Genomic DNA, 23,622 nt, shown 5'->3' on the forward strand with positions numbered 1-23,622 from the left:
CTATGAGGAAATATGGAAGTACAGAGCAATGTTTTTGACCCTGTGACAAGCTGGAGTGAGACACTCAAATTGCTGCTTGCAAACATCACCTTGTTGAACTTCAAGGTCAGAGCAGACCCATCCAATTCCTAATGTTGAACGTCGGCCAAATGTTGAAAAAGCAGAGGTTGTGTATGGTTAGGTTCCAGAGACAAGGTCAGAAGTGAAGTTTTCCTCACTATTAGCTATTGCATTGTTATTCCAAAAAGCTGGAAATACTTGTTAAGTTAGAGTAGTAGAGCATAGTGCTTAATGGTTTTGTGATGCTTAGGGAGGTAACAAAAAGTTAGCATACAATATTCCTGCTAGAAATTTTAAGATCAAAATGTCAAAATACAGCAGACCAAAGAAAGTTTGATGATGCTGATCCCGAGAATAATAGTACTGTTCTGCAAAAATACACAACATAATGGTTGGCTCTTTGGAAATTTATCAAGAATAGCTAATCTGACTTGGTTCTGAATGGTAGGACAGTATAACCTACTGATTTGTAGTTTACTCTCTACTAGTTAATACTGCTGTGTGGCTAATGTACCATAAAGCTGAAAACCTCATGGTCTGCAGAGACAGTTATTAGATCAACACTGAACGAGTAAAAGTATTGAAAAGTAAGCTGCCTATCATTTGTATTACAAGCATCAATGTCAAAACATTTGTTACTATTCAAAGATGAGTATACTTGAATTATACCTCTGGGAAAAAGCAGAGAGCTTGTATCATTTGCTGGTATCCTAAGCCTTACTTCAAACATCACTTTCACTGTTTTTTTCTTTTACTCAGTTTTAAAAACAGAAGAAATTGAGAGATTTGGGTATTTATGTGTTATATTACATTGACTAATTCACTGAATTAGGTGAACTAATTTATTTTATTAAATAACATGGAAGCAACACATTGGCCCTGCAGTTAAAATAATAAATGCTGTCAACATGAACACATGGGAAAGTCTGGATTCAATTAAAATTCCATTCGTTTTTTGAACCATGGAAGGCCAAGTCCAATACTCAGATTTTGATGTGCTTTTGCAGCTGCTCTTCAGTTTTTGTACAGAAAGTAGGCATAGTTTTGTCTCTCTTCCTCCTCCAGTTAGAAGTCCTATTTCAACTGTTGCAATGAATACAAAAATAAGTGCATGTGACAACAGGTTTTGTTTGTGGTAATCAGGAAGAGAAAATGAAGAACAAATATATGCATTACAAACCACCTTAGAGCTTTTTCACATACATTGGGGTACAGACTAAGTCTCCTGAGCTGGTGTTGACTGGAGGTGCTGGGTTGGGTACAGACTATTTTCACACTGAAGAGAAGAATAAAGATGGAGCTCTCAACCTGAAGAAAGTTTTCTGCTATTAATGTTGGGAAGACTCTCCAGAAAGTCAGGCTGCTGTTTTGTGAAAAGACATTTTGGCTGTGGGAGAACAATTTCTTCTGCCTCTAAAACGTTTGATACCTTTGACTTACACAGAAATTGTCTGAGAACTGTAGTGGAAAATTAGCAATACCTCAGAATGGTGTTAGTTTGGCATTTGTTAATTTCCTAATAACAATCATTTAATGAGTATAACTAAGCTAGGAGGGTGGAACAAGATGTGTGGAGACCAGTGCCAAGAAGTCTTAATGAACATGTCTGTTTACTGCTTAGGCTTAAATACATACAATCTTAATTCAAAAAAGAAATGTGAGTTTGGTAACCTTTAACATTGCTCTATTATTATTACCGATGTTTTTGTACAAAAACATACATGTTATGAAATGCAGTTTCATTCTTTCCAAAAACTCGAGGATAACATGGTAAGGTGGTATAAGAAAGCCTTTTGTCCAGTTTTCATTATTCACCATGGTTTCTGTCTTTAGTATTAGTCTTAAATTTCTGCATTTACTTAGCATGCTTTTTCATAGAAGAGTGCCATACATTAGTTGGAAAGAAGTTTATTATAATCTGGTACAAACTTGAAGTTATGTATCATGGAATAAACAGCAGTTAGACGTGAACTACAATCTGGAAAGTGAAAATGTGTGTTAAGTTGCTTCTTGAAAGATTTTTATCTGTTGGAACATACTAATTGTGACAATGGTAAGTGACTGAGCTTTTATGTCATGGTCTTTTCTAGTTGCGTGAAGAGTTTGACCGGGGCATAGATGTTGTGTTAGACGAAGAGCACAGCATTCATGATGTTGCTGCTTTATTAAAGGAATTTCTACGTGACATGCCTGACCCACTTCTCACCAGAGAACTTTATACACCTTTCATCAACACTCTCTGTGAGCTCTGCAGCATCTTGATTTACTTATTTTAAAAAGCTTGTTCGAATTTTGTAATTTCTACGTACTGTATTCTTTTTTTTTTTTTTTTTTTTTTTTTTTTTTTGTAAATTTAGTACTCTAGCCTTGATTTGCTCCAAATATTTGTGTAGCATAACTTGCAGAAGACTTTCCTGGGTTTTCATGCTATGTAAGATTAGCCCTGAGAACTATAACAGAGATTTCACTTTTACATTGGTATACAGGATGAATTCATGTTATCTGTTAAATCCTGATCCTGTTAATGGTTCAGCAGAAGCAGAAGACAGACTTCCAGTTGTATCCTGGTAGCTCAGCACTGCGGTGTTTTTAGTTTGTATAGCCATTCACTGACCAAATTTCAATCTGACTTCAAAAACCTAGCATCAGAAGTTCAAGTTTCTTTGTAGTTAATGGTCCTCAGAGTTATTGTGTTAAAATAGTCCCAGCATACTGATTTAGGGTAAGACCCAGATGCAGTCTGGGAAAAAGTAAAGCTGGAGACGCTTCAAGCTCAAGCTGCTTCCTGGTATGTGTTCTTCAGTTTCTTGCTGAAGCCTTCATGTCTGGGATCCTGCTTTTATACCTTTGTCCCTGGCTACCATTTTAGATAGTTAAACTCACGTGCTGGTTGAAGTGACTGCATAAGCAGTAGAATGCCCTTGACACTTCTGGTTGATTTTCTAGTTTTGTATTCCCTCTGTAAGATGTGAAATTGTAAGTAAACTCATTTAAAATGCTTAAAGTATAAATTTTACTGGAATGCTTCCAAAGTGTGCTCTGCAAGCCTGTGGCTACATCTAAATGAAAATAATATGTAGAAAATGAAACAGAATTTTTGTGTCTGGTGACATCAAAGTATGCAATGTGGATTTTGCTGTCTTATAGACTGAGAGAGGAGCCTATGAACCTGTGGGCAAAATGCTGACCAATTGAAGCAAAATTACAATAACAGTATTTGTTATGCTTTGATATTTCCTTGGCGTTTTCTCTTTTTCTTCTGATGTTTACAAAAAAACCTACTGTTAAGCAGAGCTATTCTCAAGCATTCCTTTGGGCTGGGAACGGTATATTTGTTCTTATTTTAGGTTAGTTGGAGTGCTTTTCTTAGAATGTATTTTTTCCCCTCTTAGTATTAGAGCCAGATGAACAGCTAAGCACTTTACAGCTTCTCATTTATCTCCTACCTCCCTGTAACTGCGATACCCTACACCGACTGCTGCAGTTCCTCTCCACCGTGGCTGGCCACGCAGAAGACACCACAGACAAAGACGGCCAAGAAGTAAGTCCCAGCCACTCTTGTCCTTTTACCTTGTTTAATTAATGGATTGGAAAGAGATCTTTAGGCCTGCGAAATAACCATAGTGGTGACATGTCCCTCAAAGATAAGGGACATTTCTTATTTTTGCCCATCGTTTGCCATTTAGTTTTCTACTATGTTCTTAGGGCTGTAGGAGGGCTGGCTACCGCCTATAGGAATGTGTCAGGCATTCAGGAGCATGCTTTTTTATTCTCTTCATTCTCTGATGTTGCTTTCATGCATAATCTTTGGACATAGTTCATTTCTTGTTTCTCTTTGATTCCTTGTGTGCATTAAATAGCAAAGAATAAAAAATAAAAGAGAGGAACTCTGGCTGTGCCCTTCTGTCTGGTAAACCTAATCACCATTTGAAATTAGGATCCATCTTTGCCTGTTTTTCTACTGGCCATCTTACGGTTCATTGGAGAGAGTAGAGTGCAGCCATCTCCAGATATAATACCCATAGCTGTGGTGTACTAAGTATCATGGAATGGAATCATTAAGGTTGGAAAAGGCCTCTAAAATCAACAAGTCCAACCACCAACCCATCACACCATGCCCACTAACAACATCCCCCCACATCTACACTTTTCTTGAACACCTCCAGGGATGGTGACTCCACCACCTCCCTGGACAGCCTGTGCCACTGCCTCTCTTTTGGAGAATATTTTTTTCCTAATATCCACTGTAGTACTTCTGAGCATTGACACATATGCATCTGAACAGTCACACTGGGGAATATCTGAAAATCCAGCCTTCCCATTTTCTGCCAGGAAAAGGTTTGAACTACTGTGTTGCTCTGCAAAAGGTGGAAACTGTGTTATCTTTGAATGAGAGATGGATACAGCCTGTCACTGCTTGGCAAAATTGTACCTGTTTTTCTGTGGAAGGGATTTCTTATTCCTCTGAAATGCAGCAGAGATTACTTCTGAGGCTACTTCTGACACTCTGCTGAAACTCCTCCTCACTTCTTTGGATGCTTTTTGGAGTTGGTTGGTATTTAAGAGTAGGCACTATGAAACTGTCTTTTTCTGAATTTCTGCCTGAAGTCTGCCTGAAGTTTGACGGTAGAATTGCCTGAAGTAGATGGTTAAACTAGATGATCTTATTGGTCTTTTCCAATCTTAATGATTCTATAACTCTATGAGAAGTCCTAACTTCCAATGTGCTGCATGAGCCCTTTTCAGGGCCTTTCAAATGCTATTACTTCTATCCTCAGCAATACATTGATAGACAACTGTACCACCTTAACGGAAGGCACTTAAAAAGAGCAGCGTGTAACAATTTTTCTGTGCTTAAAAACATTGTGTACATAAGCCAGCTGAGGCCCCTGCCTCCAGCAGAGGGTTTCCTGTTGGTTCAGGAACATCCCCAAGAGGATCTTAATATAAGGCTAGAGGCTGATGCTGCTTAAGAGAGTGAGTTTAGTAAAATAATAAAGGCATTTTCATTCTCCTTAAGAGTACATCAACTCTGCTAAAGGTATTTTGGCAAGGCAAATTTAGGTAAGTCATCTTGGCAGTATTGTAAGCATCAGAGATATTATGTGCAGTTGGATATCTTTTACAGATAATACAGCATTCTGCTCACAATATTTTCAGCTGTTCATTAATAATTAAGTGAATAAAGGCATACGGGGCAAAAGAAAATATTTTATAGGCTGCTATCATTGGAATGAAAACAGGCAAGCTTTGGCACACAGTCCCTTCCTCATGATTTCTTTCAAAAGCCCTTCTCTCACAGATATGGAGATAGATGACTAATTTTATTAAAGTGACTCATCCAGCTAATTTCATTGGGAATGTTTACACCATTTTTTAAGGGATGCCCTGAAGCTGCCCTTAAGAAAAGACACACTGTTTGTACAGACAGCCTGCATATGCAGATGGGGGTATAGCCAGGGGCTGCCCTTGGCTCTCTCAAAGCACCACGTGCCTGTGCATCCTTGGTGGCTCAGTACTCTGACACTAGTTAAAAACTAGGTCACCCAGGAACATCTGTGTGCACTGTGGTGTACACAGGGAGTGTTTAAGCATCACTATGCTGGGGCAAGTCTCTATAAACAGTCAGCACGTTCATTGTAGCTGCCCATGCATCTGCTTATTGCAGGTATCTTTTTGAGATTAAATAGTTGTTCCAACAATAAAAGGAAATTCTGTTTTTTACTGCCAGCTCTGTGCTATCTGTTGTGCTCTATATAAAAAAAAAGAAATAAAATTAAAAATTAAAAACAAAAACAAGAAAACCCAACATGCGTAGTCAGTGTACAGTTGTAAATTCAATTGGAACATTCAGTGTATGCCATCTACCAAAAAAAACCACATCTAACTGCCTTTAAAGAACTCATTTTGTACCACTCATTTTGTGAAAAGGCTGTTTTTCTTCCACTTTCTGTGCCCATTCTGTGCTCATTCTGTCCTTGTTTTATTCATTAGTTCAAATGTAACCGAAGCAAATGAAAAAATAATGCATATGATATCTGTTTTCTTAAAAAAAAAAAAAAGCCTGCGAGAAAAACTAGTTCAACTGACAAAATTCACTTGCATTCTTATATAGTCAAACTGCTGGCATCATCTTCTGCATTCCCAGAATAGCAATCAAGTGGAGACAGAAAGAAAACACATGATTTTTTCTCTCTTAAAAGAATAGGATGGGGAAAAAGTAGTCTACTCGCAAGCTTGACAATGAATATCTTGATTTAATAACCTGTATGACATATATTTCAGATTGTTTCTGTACTGGTGTCTATCCTTCCGCTTCTTCCAAAGTCATGTTACTACTGCTTTGTTAAGCACAGATACGCAGATGCAAAAGAAAGTAAAAAATAAAAAGAAACTAAAAATTGGTTTAAAAAGTAAATATTTCGCATGTTCTAGGGTACAAGAAAAAAATAGAAAAACACTAATAGAAACAATGAGCATAATCCTCAAGTATCCAAACCACTTAGCTGTTTGAACTTGCAAAATGGTGCTTTTCTTCACTGTGTCTACTTCATATCGTGAGTGCTAGTGGAAGAAGTAACTGCTTATGGTATGTGGTCTGAAGAGGTGGTGATATGGTAAGGAATTGAAGTAGGAAGAGACTACCCTGAGTTCAGATGAAGTATGCCATTGTCAAGCTGACAGGAAATTAAGGGCAGACAGCAGTTTCTCCCTCTTGTCCTCCAGTCCATTCGCAAATCCATCTAGAAAATCCACAGAGCTTCTAGCAGGGATGTCCAAACAAAGTCTTTCAGCATTTCTGAAAATGGTTAAATGCTTGACTAGCACTTGTTTATTTTGATGAATAAACTATCTGCCAAATGTCTTGTGTGTGTGGATTTGTGTGTATGCATATATCTCTCTCTGATCTATATCATATATCATTAGATCCTGGGAGCCCCTACTTCATTTATATTCTGTTTTCCAGGTTACTGGGAACAAAATGACATCACTTAACCTGGCTACTATCTTTGGCCCTAACCTGTTGCACAAGCAGAAATCTACAGACAAAGAATTCACAGTTCAGAGTTCAGCTCGAGCTGAAGAGAGTACTGCTATCATAGCTGTTGTACAAAAGATGATTGAAAACTATGAAGCCCTTTTTATGGTACGTGGATGTTTCTCTATGTTACTTCCAGGCATTTTTAAGTTAAATGAGGAAATACTAGGTTGGTATTAGAAACCACAGAGATGAAATAAACTGTGGAAACTGCATTAAATTAAGCTTGACTTGTATTAATAAACAAAATAGCCTTCTGTCAAGGCTAATGCTTTGCAGCAATAATACTGAAAATTTGTAAGTATATCTTGCTAGGAATGGTTTCTATGTAGATAACAATATCTTCCTTAGAAGATTTCTTTGTCTGTGGAAATGATCGATGGAGATGGTTATTTAATTGAACACTAAACCGGGCAACTAGTTCTAAAGACGAGTCTGAAAATGGCCTTTCACCTCTCAGGGTTAGAAATTAACTAATTTTACTGAAGGGAAAAGAGATCCTTGGTTAAAGGAACAACTTTCCCTGTCAAATACTTTCTTGTGGCCACATGGGAAGGAAAGACAAAGCTTTCTTACTTGTCATTTGGCTAAAAGGAGTAAAGCATACATATGTGTTGTTCCTGAGTGCTTTTCTGTTCTCTTGCTGAAGCAAGGATGTTCCTCATGGAAAGGACAATGACCTTGGACTAGGGCATGTTCTGAACAAATAATTCCTATATATTATTGCATGCTGAAGATGCAGTGTAGTTAAAATACATTGATCAAGCCTAGCAGTTACCTGATCAATTCATTCTCTAACCTTATCTTTTTCAGTTTATGAAATTATGGGTAAGTTTTGCATGATTTGTGCCTGAGGCAGAGAGCTGTACTCTAGGGTAGCAGAAGCCAGTTGGTGGGCACCATGTCATCTTCATCTTAGTAGAAATAAACGTCCTGACAAAAAAAAAAAAAAAAAGGAAATCTTTAAAAAGTGAAAATAGCTTGTTGTTGTGGCTTGAAGCCGAGCAGCAGTGTATACATTGAGGAGATCAGTTCTGAAAGGAGGAGGTAGAATGCTGTGGAGACCTCATATAGAAGTGTAGACTAAAGCTGCTGCTGAATATAGCACAGGTGGGAGATGGACAAGAATGAACTGTGGGGATGTGGGAGCGATGGGCACACAACACTGGAAGAGAAAGTGCTTTACAGATTTCAACAGGCATAAAAGCATGAAAAAGCAGTCAAAGCCCTGTCTATCAATCTTACCCTGGGATGAACATTTATGGTTTTGTCATCTTTCCCTTCACACTGTATTACTTTTCATTACGACCTTTTCCTTATTTTTATTTTCGTTCCAATGAGACAAATAGCAATCTTTTTTTCTTTCTTCCTTTCTCTCTTCCTTTCTCTCTTTCTTCCTCTCTTTCTTCCTCTTTTTGTTCCTCTCTTTCTCTCTTTCTTTTTTTAATGCTTTTCACAGTTTGAGGAAACTTTAGGAGCTGTTCTTCCTTCCAAAGCATGAGAAGAAAGTCAGGGAACAGGTTCTGTTCTGGGCAACAGAACCTGTGAGAAGAAGAGCATGGATGGCACTAACAAGTTTTAAATAATACTTGAATAAGAACACCTGCAATACTTGAAATATCTTATTGTTATTCTTCTTTAAGAACACTTTACAGCACAGCACATCATACTTCAGGCACATGTTCAGTATGGAAACAGCATGGCTTAGGATTAGGCTAACCTTACCTATGGTGTCTTTTCATTTTGACAGATTTATTCCTTTACCTTTTCAGTGCTTGAATTTATAGCTGAAAGTTAAATGCAGTGTTGAAAAAAAGAGAAGCTTTCTTTGTTCTTTAGAGCAGCCTCTCAGATAGTAGAGGGAGTTTAAAATCAGATTTCAAAATGAAAGGTTAGCTGCATGTGAGAGAGAATCAAACCTGTTACAGATGCTCTCCTGAAAGCTGAAAGAATGTTGATGTAAAATTTACAGAAATTCCTAACAGATGAGCATCTCTGGGTGCTTTTACTCTGCCCGTTCCCACTGCTTAACAAATAGTATGGCAAGATCTATCTGTTTTCAGGAGTAATGACTAGACTCGCACATGACATTTGATTTGTAGGAGTCAAATTGCTCACTGCTGCTGTTCTATAAAGCTTATCCTAGGGTTTGCTTTCAACTTTTGCATGTTCTCCTAAGTAGCACAGAAAACTTACTGTATTCTGAAGATAATAACTCCAGTTATTATATCCTTTGGTAATTGATGCATAGAAATGAAAATACTCATACATGATACTGTATTATAATTCTGATCATTTGAAATCAGGCAGCAACAATTCATTTTGTAAATCTACTGGAGTGGAGCCAAACCAGGACTTCTGTTTATACTTAACATTTGTGTTATTTAAAAAAAGAGAAACATCTGGACATGAGGATCCAGCTACAGCAGTAACATACAGTGTATTGATGCCAACGTGTTTTTGTGCTTTGCTTATCATTAACGTTAGTAATACGCAAATGTGGATTTAGCATAGAAGATACTGCCCTTACTTCATAGATGTTAATGACTTTAGTATCCAATTCCTATCAATTTCAGCGAGTCTTAGGGATGCATTAGTACGTGTTGCAGGAATGTTCAAGGTGCTGCTTTTTACTAGTCTCTGAACAATGCCCAGCAGTTGAATCCAGGGAAGCTGAACTCAACCACCCTTTCCCTCATTGGTTTTGGGTTGGCATGGAGAATGAAGAAGAGAGGTTATGCTTTTAGCAGCTCTGCCATGCAGTTATGTTGCCTAGTGCCTAAATCCATCCCTCCTGCAAAGAAGCAGTATACAGAGTCTGAAATTTATTATTTTTATTGTTAGAGGCTGCTATGGTTTCACCACAGAGGAGGCAGTTACACACTGACTTTCTGTGACAGTTCAGTATCCAGGGACAACAACTGTAAGGATCCCTCAGCCCTTCAATACCTCAATAGCTGTGATACTCACCCCTAAAATCTCAAAATTATCTCCTGACAGGCCCAAGCCTTCTAATCAGTCCTGGCATGAGTTCAACAGATGCAGTTATTTCAGTGGTGCCTTGGCTTCTGCATGTCCTTACCTTACCCTTCTGTTCCTTAACTTCAAGTTCTCATCCATCTACTCAGCCATAACTGCCAGTTAAGCAGTTATTCCAATAATAATTATGTCAGCTCTGTATCATCTTCCTGAGATGTCCATATAGTAATTCTCTATAAATATAAATTTGTTTACACACATATCATTTCTACACTTGAAAGTTAGTTAACCAAACCAATAGAAATTGCTTTCAGATGAATTCCTCTCAGTGGATTCTCACATTTTTAACAACTTGATTCTAAGGTGAATAGTAAGTTAACTACAGAAAGGCCTGAAACCTGCCTTATTCTCAGATTTTGTCTGGATTGAGTTCTACTGTATAAAAAGGCTGTCTGAACTGAAAAATCACACCACCAAGTTTTCAAAAATGTATTACTATAAAGATAATTTATTTAAAGACTAGTATACCATTGCCCATCGTTAAGAAATTTTTCCAGCTTAGAAGTCAAAAGTAATTTTTTAAAGGAAAGTCATAGTCACACAATTTTTTCATAAACATTTTGAGTCAATTTAAATTAAATGATGACTATCTTCATTTATTTTCAAATTATTTCCTTTATCAAAGTAATATGTCTTTTCTGTAACTTGACTTCTTAAATACATTCCTTCCAAATTGAGGTATTCCCCTGAGGAATCTATTAGTAATTCTATTCCTATTTCCCAGTAAATGTCGGGGAGAATAAATGGCCCATGCAGTGTGACCTGAAGGTCAAAAGATACAGGCTCTGACAAATTGCATCCACAAGCAGATTGCACAGTCGATGACCCCTTGCTGAGACTGTCTTGGCTGCAGCTCTATCTGCCATGAATCAGGCCCTAAGCGGAATTTAAGTTCTTCTAGATCCTAGAATTTGGCCATCCAGATATCTGAAGATTCCATGTTTGTAAGGCTTAATTTAGGAAAATGTTTACCTTTAGCATCTATCACTGAAATGGAAGAATGAGCAATGGAAGAACTTCAGACATAGAGCTCTTACCATGAAATTTCTGTGTGAGAGGGATATAAATAAACAAAATGCCATGGAATATATGAAGAAACATTTTCCTTCCTGTGTAATTACATCTTGTGTTTTTTCAAAAACAGGTAATAGTTCCAAGTTGCTTGGAATTGAAATTTTTAAGTATCTCCAGATCTTTGAATGGAGCTGTAAGATAAGGACCTTAAACTGGGGCTTTTGTGACTGCAGTACATAAATAATCCCACTGTTGTTATAATACTCAACTGCATACCAATAGGATATTCAACAGTAATCAGCATTTGGCTTTGTGCAAAGTGGTTCTCAGTCCTACTTTCATCTGTTATATGAAATGTCTCTTTTAAGTGGGAGCATCTGAATATTTATTTTATATACTCTTTATAAGTGTAATTGTACTTGATCTTGTAGATTAAGCATTGTACCAAAATGAATGTATGTGGAAGGAATATTTCTCTTCAGCTAATTGTTTTTTGTTTTCTTCATAGGTTTCCCCTGATCTACAGAACGAAGTGCTTATTAGCTTATTAGAGACTGACCCAGATGTTGTGGACTATTTGTTGAGGAGGAAAGCTTCCCAGTCATCGTGAGTAATTGTTTTTTCATCATCCTTGTTTCTGCTGGGAATTTCTGTCTCCCATTGGAAGTGTTCTAAAGGTTGTGGTTTTCCGCAGCTCTTCTGCACTATCTACAGTGGAGTAGAGAAATCCTCCATATTAAACAGACTCTGCCAAAGAAATTATGACTCTTGTACAGTGTTTTCTAAAGACAAGTCTTGTTTTCTTGATTCAAAGAAAAGATTATGTTCTGCTGCAGAGAACAGAATGACATGTACATAAAAGTATTCAGTGCACTATTATCTGGCAGGATGTATTCTAGTGATTGGCTAGTTCGTGTCTTGGGTTTATTGTAGTCTTCAGTAAGAGGAAGTGTGAAACACACCCCAGAGTGCCTTAATATAATCATGGCTAACTGTTTGACCAGTTTGTTGTTCTTTTTCTATTGTATACACTTGTGAACTAGGTAGGGCATTGTAAACAAGTCAATTGTTGCAACAGCAGGCTTATGAAAATTCTTTGGATATTATTTAATCGAATACTTTGTGAAATATATGAAGAGAAAAAGAATCACACCAATCACTATTGCAGTTATAATACATAACATATTCCAACTTTGTGTATGCTTTATGTTTGCTTTCACTCATGTGCCTTAACGCTATGACTTTGTACATTTGGATTAACAGGACTCCTGGCTTTCTCATGGGATTACACAGTCATTGCCTTTATTATAGTGAATCCCAATATGCCAGACTCTTAAAATTACAAAATTTGATCAGCTTGCTTTAAGTAATTTTTACGAGGTTTCCTAGATGCTAGGGTCTCTGGAACAGATCGGACTTTGTCTTCCTGTTGTGTGTGGAAAGTGCCTAGTGCATTTAAACTGTAATTAAAATGGAAACTGTACAGTTAGCTATGTTTTTGTTTTTCTCTCCCTCTGAACATTGTACTTTTGACAGTACTGTAATGGTGTGCATAGCTTCAAAGGAAGATGTATGAAAGAAAAAGTACAATTAATACATTGGGGGAAAAGGCTACTTTAATTACAAAAATTGAAAAAAAAAAAACGTGTGGAATATACCATGTGTTGTAAAGGATGTTACTAGTTCATTAGTTTAGGCACATGAACACATAACACAAGCAAATTATCACATATCATCTGATCTGTGATAATTGTCTGTGTGTTTCTATAATGTACTGCAGTTAAGAAATAATTTCGTTTAATGTGATCTGACTGACAGCAACTAGGCATGTATGTATTTAGTTCACAGTAAATGCCAAGTAATTAGTTACTTTAGACGTCTTTTACAGTTGTTTCACATTTGCCATGGGCTAAGACTGCAAATCACATGACACATAATAATAATATGGTACTCTGTAGAGACTTCTTTCTTTAAGTCCACAGTTTGAAATGATCGTATTATTTGTATTGCAACACAATGAAACCTTCACGGTGGAGTTCACAATCTATATCATAGACGTAAAATTGTATCTCACATGTGCATTCACATACTAATTGAGCATAAGTTTATGTTACAAGTAACTGTGAGTGAAACATTTTATTGTTAGATCCTGTTTATTTTAAGTTGATTGACCTTTCCATAAGCATCCTTAATTTTCAGCCAACACGCACACCTACAGGAAAAAGTAGATCTTTTGTGGATAGCTGGTCACCATAGACCAGCTTTGTAAGAAAAGGTTACTAATCCAAATAGGAACATTATGGCTACGCTACTACCAATTTATTGTATTTTTAGTAGTGGGCAGGTGAAGTATCACTGAGATAGGAAAAACAACTTCTCATTTGTCTTCTACTCTGATACCATGTGAGTAATTTATTCTTAACATTAATGAAACGTTTTCACTGTCATTACAACTTCTTGGTTAAGATATTCCAGGAAATTAGAGGGAATTTTGCTCAGTGTTATTGCTCAGAGTGTGATGCTCTTAAGAGATTGATCTTCTTCAGGACATAATATTGACTTTGAGGTAATGCATTTGTTGGTTATCTATTCTGTAAGAAGTGTGAGGCAGCAGAAAACAAGGAGATACTCGCCTTGATTTCATTGCAATGACTATCCAACATATGTCCACGCAACTCTTGGAATTTTATTGATTATGTACTCAAAATGACATTCCAAATTTGGATCCATGGAACAGAAAACTTTAGATATTCTTGAGAGAATTTTCATCAGAAAAGCTAGTTGGCTGTGTAATTTAGCGTGTGAAATCAACTTCAAGATTTTAATGTTATATTACTTGCTCTGAAGGTCTTGTTTCTGCAATTGCTCTCACATCTCTGCTTTTGAGGTCATTGCAAATGCTTTCTTGACTCTAATCTGACAGAAAACACAATTTCTTTTCTTCCTCCAAGGAGGACAAATCAGATGTTCCTCATCTTTCAGTTCTCTTAAGAGTTGAGCATCATGAATGGTGTGTCAGGGACCTTATGGAACATGGCTGTGGTAAAGCACTAATACCAGTGACAGCAATTATGAAGGCTGCTTTTGTGGATGACTTAACTTTTTTTGTATGTTGGCTTGATGACAATGGAATTTGCAGTTTCCAGCTGTAAGATGAAGAATCTTTAAGACAAAAATAAAATGTTATTCTTACGAGTATTTATCACTTATCGAGGTTAGCAAATAGAGCACATGTGGCTTGGAGTAATTTTAGAGTAAGTGTGTTTAAAATGCATAGAATTTTCAACTGTTTTGGATGGTGATGATAGGTTTTAATCCACCTTAACCTGTGGCATCCAAGAACCAACGTAGGTTCATATACAGAGCTGCAGAGGCTTCCTGAATCATTGAGTCCTCTACGCTGTTACAGTAGCAACCAGTCCTGCAAGAATCTGTTTTGTTGGTGGGACCTCAGATAGATATGGAAATTGCTATTTCGTGTTGCCAAGTCATTGCACTTCATATGGTTTGCCTCTTGTAAGATATATAATTGGTTTTCCTCTCAGAAGCATTCAGGTATAGCAGAAAAGGATTTCTGCCAAAACTGAAATGAGATTTCCTGTTTTGATGACATAGGCACCATTGGAAAGGTAGGAATATCTTCCTTGGAAGTAATTATTGTTACTGAAATTTTTGCAAGTCACTCATACTGCTAGATTCTCGTGGATAACTTAAACACAGAAGGATGCCAGTTAAAAAGGAGAACTCGACAGTATTTTTGAACCAATATGTTATAGGTTCTTTCTGCAGCTTTCACACCTTTCAGTCAGATGGGGATACTTAACCACTTCTTAAATCTTTTCCTTAATGTAGTTCAAAACCTGCAGAAAATATTTTACTTGCTTTCCCATTTCTGACATTTGGTAATACATAATCTACTATTCAAAGACTGCATATAGCTGAGTGTGTACCCCGTGCAGGATTTACTTTGCGTCTGTATTTTTCTCCCCAGTGTGTGGGTAGACAGTCTCACAACCATTCAAGTGAAGATGAATTCTGAATTTTAGTAAATATCTGATTGCTAATGAACTCAAACTGTAAACCAAGCAGATACAAAATTTTTGTTTTAAGGAGTATATGGGAGTTCATTCTTTATTTGGAAAGATGTAAGCCAAAGTTTTTTAGTTCTTAAATAGCATCTTAAAATTATGTAAGTAAAGCAAATGTATGAGATCGATTTACAGCTTCAAAGTATTCAATCGATTTTTAAGGTTTCTTACAGTAATAATCTTAGTCTACAGGCATTTTCTTTTGTTTTTAAAACTTTCTTTTCTAAACAAATTTGAATATGATATTAGGTATAAATAATTGCGTGAGTTTACTAGCAGAAACTGTAAATGAGGTTAGAAGCTTGAAGTTTTCAAAGACTTGACAGTTTCCATTTAAGTACATTTTTATCAGGAGCTCTGTCTTGAGACAAGATAGACTATAAGAGACCATTGAAGGTAAGACATTAAATTGGTGTTTCACAAAGCTCAAATTTTTGTTCCCACATCCTTTTGTTTGCATTTCCCTTTGCCCTCATTCCTTGTGTTACCTTGCCATTGCTACGCAGGGCTAGACCTCTTTCTTTGCCCTGTGAAACGCAGTTAGGTTTTGGTCCTGCAAAGATGTACATGTGTCAAGCCTTCCTGCTGTCAGTGTTAGTGTTAAGTATGTCTTTATGTTAACAGGATGAGGTTTGGATGACGCTCAATCTAGAAAGCTGAAGAGAAAGAAGTTCAGTCACAGGAAATCTACAGATAGCTACACTGTTCCGCTTTTCTCTCAGGTCTTTGACTCTTCAAAGGCTCTCAAAACATTACTTAAATGCATCTCATTTTGACTCACATTCTCTGCACAAGTTTGGGGTTTTTTCAGAATTTAGGGGAGAGAGAGAGGGAGTTATAAGGAACAAACAAAAAAAAAAAGAGGAAGGAGTTTAGTTTGTGACAGCATTTTAGAAACTTAAAGTACGTAAATAAAGTACATAACAATTCTTCAGTAGCTGTAGATTTATTCACCCTGTCTTCATCTTCAACTAGGAAGCTACACAACTGAGAACATGATTTACAATTTATTTTTAATGAATCTCCAACATTACTGTGCCAGCCATTCTGGGAAGCTTGGAGAAGTACTATTTAACCAAATGGCAGCTCCCATTTTGTAAGTTGGCCCTGATTAAGCCTCAGAGTTGGTTTCTTTGCTGGGGGGTAACTAGGAGAAAACATAATTAAATCCCAACACTTTATGGCTCCATTTACACTGAGAAAAAAATTAAGTATTGCAAAACATACTAATCATGATGTTGAGTGTATATGTTTTATAGTTCAAGATATAGCACTCATAAATCAATGAGGGGGAAAGAAAAAGCTTGAAAGTGGCATTAAGGTTTGTCAGTATCAGTGTATCAAGCTTCAGTTTGCTGCAGCTAGCCTGTCTTACTACTGTGTGTTTTCTTTATTTTCCTTCTTCAGTTTTACTTCATTTGTCTAGAAAGAGGGTTATTGTTCCATAATGAATAACGTGTGCCTTAGCTCCTCGCTTGGTTTAAGCCATCTTTGGATTTAACTCTAAGAAAGGCTGATCATTCTCAGTATACATGACAAGAAAGACCCTGTGTCATAACATGTACAATTACAGCAGATATTAATGTGAGGTCACTGATAAAAGGAGTTTGGCTCAAGAAAAGAGCAGATGAAAGATTAACATCTAAGAAACACAGATCGAGGTTCAGAGAAATGAAAGATGAGTAACAAAAATGTAAATGAGGGGCAACTGACAGGGAGAAAGTATGGTTGCAGAGGATTTCTCCATATTCTTTGGGATGTTCTGTGCTCGCAGATTGTCTCCTGTTCACTAGTAAACTGTAACAATTTGAGAAATCTATGTTTTCAACACACTTTAAAAATGAGAGGTTTCTCTCTGAGCCTGGGATGTACTTTTTGTTTTGGGGGCTTTGTTTGCTTATTTTGGGTCAAAATTAAAGCCAGTTGTTTGCTGCCTCCACCGGAAATGTGATAAATATACTGCTAGTCCTCCATACAATATTTACCTTCTGATGCCTCCAGAAGAGGGTCCTGCTCACAGTGTGAGAGATGAGCGAAGTATTGGCTTTCACTGACTGTATATTGCTGTAAAACGGAACAAGTTATTTTAGCAGACTGCTTATCATCAAACTAATCTTCCCTATCGTGCCCTCAGATTTATTGTTGCAACAAGCAGAATGGTCAAGGTAACATAAGGAATTGATTCACTGTTTAATTTCCTGTGACGAACTGTACAGCGTTTGGTTTTTATTGTTATTGTTCTTGAAAGCAGCATCTTTTGATTTTTAGTGGCCTCTGCTGGTCGCTTCATGGCATAAGTTTTACTCGTGGAAAATTCATTTCTACTGCTTCCGCAGTGTTTTCATTTCAGCAGCTGTGACCATCCTGTTGCATTTTATTTATTTGTGTGACGTCGAAGCGCACGCGTTGCTGTGAACACGAAGCATTTCTTATTAACCTCATTCATTTAACAACTTTTCCCAGAAGCCCTGAGATGCTGCGCTCAGAAGGTTCCTACTCCACGGGAGAAAGGCACTCTTCCACTGACTCCAACAAAGCTTCAAGCGGAGATGTCTCCCCGTATGACAACAACTCCCCCGTACTGTCTGAGCGCTCGCTGATGGCAGCGCAAGAAGAAGTTGCACACAGCCCAGATAAGCTGTACAGAGCACAGGAACAGTACGCACTGGGTGGTCATTTGCAGCCTAAAACAAAGGAGAATTCTTCTGCATCACAGGCTGGAAAAGGTATATTCTCCTCGTGTTCCTCATTCTAAGTGACCGATGGGGGTTTCAGATGTAGCTAAAAAGAGTCTGCTCTCTATTATCATCTATCAGGACTTGAGCTTGTTGTAGTGTAACAGCCTCACAGGTAATGACTGACCAATACCCTTAGCTCAGCCAGCTGTCAGGGATGGATTTAGTGTGGCATTTGTCAAAACCTGGAGCTATTGTATAGGAAAATGGAACTCTTTACATCTAGCTTTTCAGCCTTTTTCTGAGCATGCTAAAGACTGTTATTTCTAGTTTGCCAGGACTGTAATACATGCAGTGCTATGCCCCAGCTTTTGGAAAAGTCTGAGATTAAGATGTCAAGCTGTAAATTTTGTGCAGTTGAAAAGAATGACCTCAACTGCTTTGCACTGGAGAACACAGCTGAGCTGCACAGCTTTACATCTTTTACCAATAACACACCTAGCAGTAACAGCACAGGGATCCACAGTTTCCATATCTGTCTATGGAGTGCACACCTGAATTATTTCTTCTGTAAAGAACTCTTGTGAAAGCTGATAGCTCACCAACTCTGCCAGATGCGTTTCATTTAAAAATGTCAAAAAATATTAGCAGTTACTTTCATGAAATACACGGATAGCGAGCCAAGCTTAAAGGAATTTCAGTGTTTAGAGGTGCAGAGAGCTGTTTGGTGGTGTTTTTTTATTTCGGACGTAGTGGTTAAGCATTTAATTCCATATGGAATTAATGGGATTTAGGCTACTATCCCACTTGTAAGCTTTGTAAATGCCATTGGGCATTTTCCTTCTGTGTTCAGCATCTAAATCTCTGAACTAGTTTCAAAATGTGGTTAGATTTCCGCTAAGTTGTGAACAGGAAATGACACAAATTTTCATCATATTAACCATTCTTTGGACTTTAATATGTATCATGATGGTAGCAAACTGTGACGAATTACAGAATTTCTTTCTGCCAGATGGAATTAGAAAATGGTACAAAAAGATTAGAATCCAGTATAAGACCTGGTATGTGCATTTTGTTACATCTATTTTGTGACACCACTTCTTTGCAGGAGCTTTGCCATTCTTTCCCTTTGGGAAGCATATGAACTAACTAACTTCTTTTGGCCTAATCATCCTGTTCTTGTCCAAAGTCTTCATTGACTTCAATAAAGCAGAGGACAAGCAAAATTTCATTCTATCAGCAAATTTAGGTGTCCTGCTCATACAGAGTTCACTAAATTCATTCACAGGATCTGAGCCTGAAATAGTGAGTAAATGCATTCGCTTGGTCTGTTTGTGCTAGGTGCACAGTAAGCCTGACGCTAGCAGACGTTGACAACTCTGATACTTTGCATAAAGGTTTATGTCAATTTAATTTACTGTTCCATATACGTATTTCTAAATAATGATTTAATGAATTCATCCTTTTCTTCTTGCTCTCCTTGCTGTTTAGATGTTTCAGAAGATCATTTTGATATCTGGGGAACCTGGCATTCAACACTGAAAAGTGGCTGCAAAGACACAGGCATTGCAGGTCAGAACTTTCTCAGAACTTTTAAGCCCAAAGCTAACAAAGGCAGAAGCACTTTCCAGGTTTTGAGATATCACAGTGAAGGACAGTTACTTAAGAGTTAAATGTGTATGTAAACCACTGACTTTTAAAAGTTTGCTGTTCAATCAAATGCAGAGAAGCACAAGGATTTTATAAATGTGGTAGCATTTTAAATTATTAGGAGACAATTTTAAAAATAATTGTCAAGTTACTTCAAAAACAATTTTGAATAGTTCTGAAACTCACTATAGAAGGTGGACACAGTGGACACTTGGAAGTGTCTGCAGAAGAGACATGAGCACAGCCCGTGAAGCTGCAGTTCTGGACTCTGGTCCTGCTAGTGGCCCGCATGGTCTTGGCAAGTCATTGCCCTGGTCTGCCTATGGTATTCCTTCCATCTGCACCTGCTGCACAGAGGAGCCATCCAAGGAGACTGCACAGCCTCTGGGCAGCCTGAGCCACTGCTCCATCACCTCCATCACCCACACAGCACAGAAGTATTTCCTGGTGTTCAGAAGGAACCTCTGCATTCTAGTTTGTGCCCACTGCCTCCCTTCCTGGCACTGGGCACTACTGATAAGAGCCTGGCTCCATCCTCAATCTGGTAGCCTGAAAAATAAATGCAAGGCTCTTGCTCTGTGTCCCCAGGTTCAGGCAGTCGTGGGGCTGTTAAACCTTTAATTGCATAGCCCGGAGATAAAAATCCCTATTTCTCTTTGTGATATAAGGAAAAAGCAGTGACTTGTAGAATGCCGTGTAAATGACTGCAGACTGACATCTTTCTTACTTTGTCCCCCAGGTTCTTACGGAAACATTTACGAAAGCAGCTTGCTGCGGCCTGGACAGTGCTCTCTTTCACAAGGGAACCTCTCCATATATTCTCCTCGGTGGCAGGGCAGCTCCTCCGAACTGGATCACGGCAGGCAAGTCATGCGCAGGAGTCAGACAACTGCCGCCATTCCCGAGTGCCAGCTCCAGCCTGCCATGTCTCGGGTATGCAGTAACCCGCACATTGAAGCCGGCGGTAGGTGTTTGGACCACTCACGCTCCAAGTCGGAGCGCCACTTGACTTTAAGCAGTGTGGAGGACCTCACTGAGCATGACTCGCACGCGGGTTGCTCGCAGAGCACGGCCAAGCCCTCCTACAGCAAAGAGAGGCCACCACCTCCGTACCCTGGGCAGCCCAAAGCAAGTTCTGCGTTGTCGCAGCGATCGAGCGTTTCTTCAACTTTGCACTCTTTGTGGAGACTTCAGCGCCATGACAAAAGTGCAGGGACCAGAGCAGCTGGAGGGCCCGTGGCCAAAGCCCCTGAGCAGGCCGTCTCCAAGCAGGAGCGCCCGGCCCCGCACACCCAAGCAGGTCACATCTATTCGACAGCGGCTCACAGTCAGAACAGTAAAAATGTTTCAGAGCCAGACTGGCACGATTGGCAAAGAGAGAGGTGGCAAATTTGGGAGCTTTTATCAGCTGATAACCCTGATGCCCTCCCAGAGACCCTTGTATGATCAGACTCCACAGAACTACCGCTCGTACCTACGCTCCCTCTCATAGGAAAACAATGATGACATTGGAAAACTGGGGGGTGCTTGTTCGTTTTCTACCGAATAAGTTACATATAAATTTTTAAATCTTGTTCACTTTAATTTCATAACAGCACTGGCAAGCAGTCTATTTACAAATACAGTATGTTCCTGTTTTTCAGCAAGCTTGTGAGAAAAGAAGAAGATGGAAATGTTAGTCCGATAACCCTGTATGCATACATACGCTGTTTATAAGATAAAACTGTTGCTTTGATGTGGCTAAAATGTATTTATATATCTGCAGTTTGATGATTGTATATTCTGTAATGGGTATTGTATGATAATCATATGTTATGTTTTCATATACAGATGTCAATCGATCGTGACTGCTTTTATAAATATCACTGCACTTACATTACCGTGATACGCATTGGAGTTCTATAGGAAGTGCACAAGCTGGTTTCTGTGCTTGGAAAAAAACCTAAAGGGGAACGTTGTCCTTCTTTTCACTGCCTATTGAAAAACACTAGAATAGAGTGGAACGTGAAAAGCCATATATTTTTTAAGGGTAGTAGTGACTGGGAGGGGGGGAATACCAAATATTTTTGTTCTTATGAATGTATTTGAAAGCAAAATTAAAATTTGATACTAGATAAGTGTTAAAAATATTTTTTTTAGATTCTTGTAGGAAGTGGTTTGGGGAATTAAATAAGAACAAGGCCGTGCCTAAACCAATGAAAGATGTAGCGCAAAGGTCTGCCCTACCTGTCTAGAGGAAAAACAATGTTATGTATACAGGATATAATATATATATTTATAAATGTATGACTTTATATATTGTTCTAAAACAGTGAACTGGAATCGAAATTTTAGAAAACCAATCCCAATAAGTTGAGTTGTGTAACAGTAGAGAAAGAATATGGCTTTTCCTTTACAATAACAAGGCTTCATTGTGAAGTTAGACAAAGCAGAAATAGAGACGGAGATATTTGCAAAAGGGGGTCACACTGAATTTTGGAAGTGAATATGTCATGAGGAGAAGTTCACAGCTGTGTTTCTATAAATATTGTGCCAAAGCCTGGGTCATTAGTAGTTCTTTGATAACTGTATGTTGCATTGTCAAATGTCAATGTTTTCAAATTGCAAAAGCATTTCTGGCCAGCAGGTGGCAATGTACTTCAGTATTCTAGAGGAAATTCTGTTATCACTTGATAAGGGAAAGTGTATCATATCAAAAGAATTTTATAAAACTTATTAGTCTTAATCTTAATGACGTTGAAGACGTATTCAGTGATGTTGTCTTTAAGTTCTATCTTGTGCCATAACGATGGAATAAAAGGCTGAACAAAACAATGAGCATATTTTTGCTCTTTCCTTTTTTATTTTGAAGTAAAGTTTGTGTAAAAATTGATGTGTTTTTATTGTATTCCGGAGTGTCTCTGCCAAAAACATCTAAAAGGCTAAGGGCACTTAAGGATCACTTTCATTAATGACCTAAATATATGAGATCCCTGGTTTTACCTATGTTCTAGGCTTAAAATCCATCCTACAGGGAGCCTACCCATCGCCATATTCCCAAGTGAAGTGATAACAGCACCAATCCAGGTATAAAGGGGCAGGATTTGGCCTTTGGCTGTCATTGTGCTGTCTCACTGGATGGCTCCTTTATAGGAATATGAAATACTGTGTTCAGAATATATCTCAGCTCTGTCCCTTCATACTGGAGTTGATAGGAAAAGATTCTTGTGCGTAGCTTGTTGCAGCAGCTCTATGGCAATTTATTACCAAAAGAAAAAAAAAAAAGGAAAAAATAGAGTTACCCAAGTTTAAAAGATAAGTAGTGGAATACAAGCAAGGACAATAAAAGAATTCTCACAAGCAATCATCATCGTTTGATCTTGCCTCACTATTGTCCCAGGTCCCAGGTTTGATGCAGACTTGCTACAGAGAATTAAGGCTCCCTAGCAGCTCTAAAAAACAAGCATTGTATAAGCCCTGCTGTAGAAGATGCACTTCATTTTAATTCCATTTCTACATATAGAAGCATCTGCACATTTCTATCACTTTTAGCAAAACTTGTCTAATGGCTACCTAGTTTCATAAAAAGATTCCTTTTTGCCAGTGCCTCTCTCTGTATAGATGTGTACATAGGTATATATTACCATCTACTTGGTGTATATGCAAAAACGGGGAAAAAAAAGCAAACCACTGCCAAAGGACAATGTGTCTGCCCACGTTTCAGTATACAATTGCATGGAAGAAATCATACAGAATAAATTCTGATGATTTAAAAATAACTCTGACTGAGAATGAATCATTTCTGTCTGCTATTTTCACTTGAATAGTACAGAGTAAAATATCACAAGCGAGTTAAGGATGCAGTGGTTTTAATTTGTACCTGTTATGTAGATAGGTAAGATCTAACACTTCTCTGTTTCAACAGTAAGTTTATTCTGGTTGCCTTCATTTCAGTGGATTTGGGGAAGTTAACACTTTGCTACGTATGTGTAAGGAGTAGGGCTGGGACAGAGCAAAAGCCCCTTCCTTCGCTTTAGCTGGAGGTTTGAAAAATTGTTAGACTTGGGCAAAATACTTT

General features: G+C 38.0%; 1 protein-coding gene across 8 annotated transcripts in view; it reads left to right on the forward strand.

The window, feature by feature from the left end:
- The window catches only part of ARHGAP6 (Rho GTPase activating protein 6), a 303,023-nt gene extending 279,700 nt beyond the window's left edge, over window positions 1-23,323 (forward strand). For 7 of the 8 annotated variants that reach the window (XM_085212249.1, XM_085212268.1, XM_085212277.1 and 4 more), the window contains 7 exons: window positions 2,151-2,301; window positions 3,453-3,601; window positions 7,028-7,207; window positions 11,661-11,758; window positions 17,704-17,966; window positions 19,407-19,487; window positions 20,305-23,323. In XM_085212249.1, the coding sequence (XP_085068375.1) occupies window positions 2,151-2,301; window positions 3,453-3,601; window positions 7,028-7,207; window positions 11,661-11,758; window positions 17,704-17,966; window positions 19,407-19,487; window positions 20,305-21,011 (1,629 nt within the window). In that variant the 3' untranslated portion in view covers window positions 21,012-23,323. The remainder of the gene's footprint in view (window positions 1-2,150; window positions 2,302-3,452; window positions 3,602-7,027; window positions 7,208-11,660; window positions 11,759-17,703; window positions 17,967-19,406; window positions 19,488-20,304) is intronic. The other variant, XM_085212258.1, reaches the window with a different exon arrangement.
- The last annotated feature ends 299 nt before the right edge of the window (window positions 23,324-23,622 follow it).

The sequence above is a fragment of the Meleagris gallopavo genome, chromosome 1, assembly GCF_905368555.1.
Source record: "Meleagris gallopavo chromosome 1, MGAL_WU_HG_1.1, whole genome shotgun sequence".
NCBI lineage: Eukaryota > Metazoa > Chordata > Aves > Galliformes > Phasianidae > Meleagris > Meleagris gallopavo.